Source organism: Teleopsis dalmanni, chromosome 1, assembly GCF_002237135.1.
Source record: "Teleopsis dalmanni isolate 2A chromosome 1, ASM223713v2, whole genome shotgun sequence".
In the NCBI taxonomy this organism is placed as follows: Eukaryota; Metazoa; Arthropoda; class Insecta; order Diptera; family Diopsidae; genus Teleopsis; species Teleopsis dalmanni.
Window position 1 is genome coordinate 98,315,629 of NC_051846.1, and position 2,433 is coordinate 98,318,061.

The 2,433-nt window shown below is 31.2% G+C and overlaps 1 protein-coding gene across 1 annotated transcript in view; it reads left to right on the top strand.

The window, feature by feature from the left end:
* The first annotated feature begins 1,159 nt into the window (after nucleotides 1-1,159).
* LOC119690147 overlaps nucleotides 1,160-2,433 on the top strand; it is a 5,682-nt gene continuing 4,408 nt past the window's right edge. The window contains exons 1-2 of the mRNA XM_038105140.1: nucleotides 1,160-1,691; nucleotides 1,827-2,277. Of these exons, the coding sequence (XP_037961068.1) occupies nucleotides 1,160-1,691; nucleotides 1,827-2,277 (983 nt within the window). The remainder of the gene's footprint in view (nucleotides 1,692-1,826; nucleotides 2,278-2,433) is intronic.

Sequence of the window (2,433 nt, forward strand, 5' to 3'; positions counted from 1 at the left end):
AATGTTACTCTATGTTCAGATGCAAAAAATGTAATAAAGCTCATAATTCTCTTTTACACATGGATTACAATCAAAAAAATGTTAGAGTCAACACGAAAACTAATAAAGACGAGAAAACCTGCTCCACAATAATAAAAAAAGACAAGAAGAAAATAACTCTACTCCCAACTGTATTAATCAGCACGAAATCTTCAAATGGAGATAATCATGAATTGAGAGCTTTGATTGATCAAGGCTCACAAGTATCTATGGTATCAGAAAAAATAGCTCATTCATTATTGTTAAAGAAAATTAGATATAAAACCAAACTATCAGGACTATCTAATGTAAACATGGCTACATCGAATTCAAAAGTATTTATGGAAATATCATCGAGATTCAATAATAAAAATAAAGTTAAAGGAGAATTTTTGGTGATATCCCATCTAATAAAATTATTGCCAGAAGAACCAATAGAAGTTGAAGACGCTGTTTGGGATACTTATAAGTTGGCGGATCCTAAATTTAATAAAAGCGATCGTATTGATTTAATAATAGGAAGCGATCTTTATCCAAAAATAATAAAAGAAGGTATTAAAAAATATAACGATGTAGTCGGACAAGAAACTATATTTGGGTGGATAATATCTGGTCAATTACCAACAAATACAATAAAAAATCAAGCAATATCAGCTTTAAATTTAGAGCGATTTTGGGAAATAGACGATGAAAACAACACAAACTTACAAGAAGATGAAAAATGTCAGGAACTATATAAAACAACTACAACAAGAGATACAGACGGTAGATACATGGTGCAAATCCCATTTAAAGAAGAATTGTCTTTAGGGAATTCTAGAAAACAAGCAGTAGCAAGACTAATCAACCTAGAGAAGAAAATGAAGAAAGAAATTAAATCAGAATACATAGAGTTTATGCGAGAATACGAACGTTTAGGTCATATGGTCAAAGCAGAAAATGAAAATGAAGGGTTGTACTATATGCCTCATCAGGCTGTAATCAGAGAAGCAAGTTCAACAACGAAACTACGTGTAGTTTTTGATGCGTCCGCTAAAACAACAAATGGAAATAGTCTTCACATAATGGACAAATGGACATATTTGACATAATAATAAAATGGAGGTTATGGAAATTTGTGGTGACAGCAGATGTGGAAAAAATGTATAGACAAATAAAAATTGCAGAAGAGCATCAAGATTATCAACGCATACTTTGGAGAGAAAATCCAACAGACAGAATCGAGGAATTTAAATTAACCACAGTTACTTATGGAACTGCTTCGGCCCCATTTTTAGCAGTTCGCACATTACAACAAATTGCTGAAGACTATAATGGAGACATTCTTATTAAAAATACAATTAAAGATGATTTTTATATGGATGACTTATTGACTGGCGCTGATACAAAATTAGATTGTAGAAATAAAATCAATACAATTTTCAAATGTTTAAGCAGCGCTGGATTTAAATTGCGGAAATGGATGTCCAATAATCAATCAATCTTGAAAAATCTTCCCATTGACGCCGAAAATACAATACTGTGCATAGAGGAAGATAATTCAATAAAAACACTAGGATTGAAATGGAATCCAAAAAAGGATGCATTTCAATTCACAATAAATATATTATCAAATGAGAAAATAACTAAAAGAATGGTATTGTCAATATACGCAAAAATTTTTGACCCATTAGGTTGGTTAACACCAATAACAATTATCGCAAAATTATTTATTCAAAAACTTTGGCAATTAAAATATGATTGGGATGAAAACTTAAATGAGCAAATTCATAATGAATTCGAAGAATATAATAAAAAAATACAAACAGTGGAGCAAATTCGAATTCCAAGATGGATGGGAGTCTCGAGTTCAGATAATTGGGAGTTACATGGATTCGCGGATGCATCTGAAGCCGCTTATGCAGCGGTAATATACATCAAAATCGGTTTACATATAAACCTATTGACTGCAAAGAGCAAAGTAGCACCAATAAAAAACAAGAAGACTATTCCCAAGCTAGAACTATGTGGAGCTCATTTATTAGCAAAACTAATGAGTAAAATAATTAAAATTTTAAATACGAATCCAAAAACATATTGTTGGAGTGACAAAAACAAAGAGAAGTTTGTAAGAACTCGTGCAACAGAAATTAAAAATTTAATTCCAGAAACTGAATGGCGTCATATAAGATCAAAAGATAATCCAGCTGATGTAGCATCTAGAGGCATCTGTGCAAACAAATTAAAAGATTACATGCTATGGTGGCATGAGCCTGCATGGTTAGTAAAACCAAAGGAAGAATGGCCAAATGATGAAAAATTAAATGGAATGTCAACAGTTATCACGACTTTAATTTCAAATAATAATTTTTTGAGCGATTTGATAGAAAAAATATCAAAATTATCAAAACTAGAAAGAACCATGGCATATGTTTT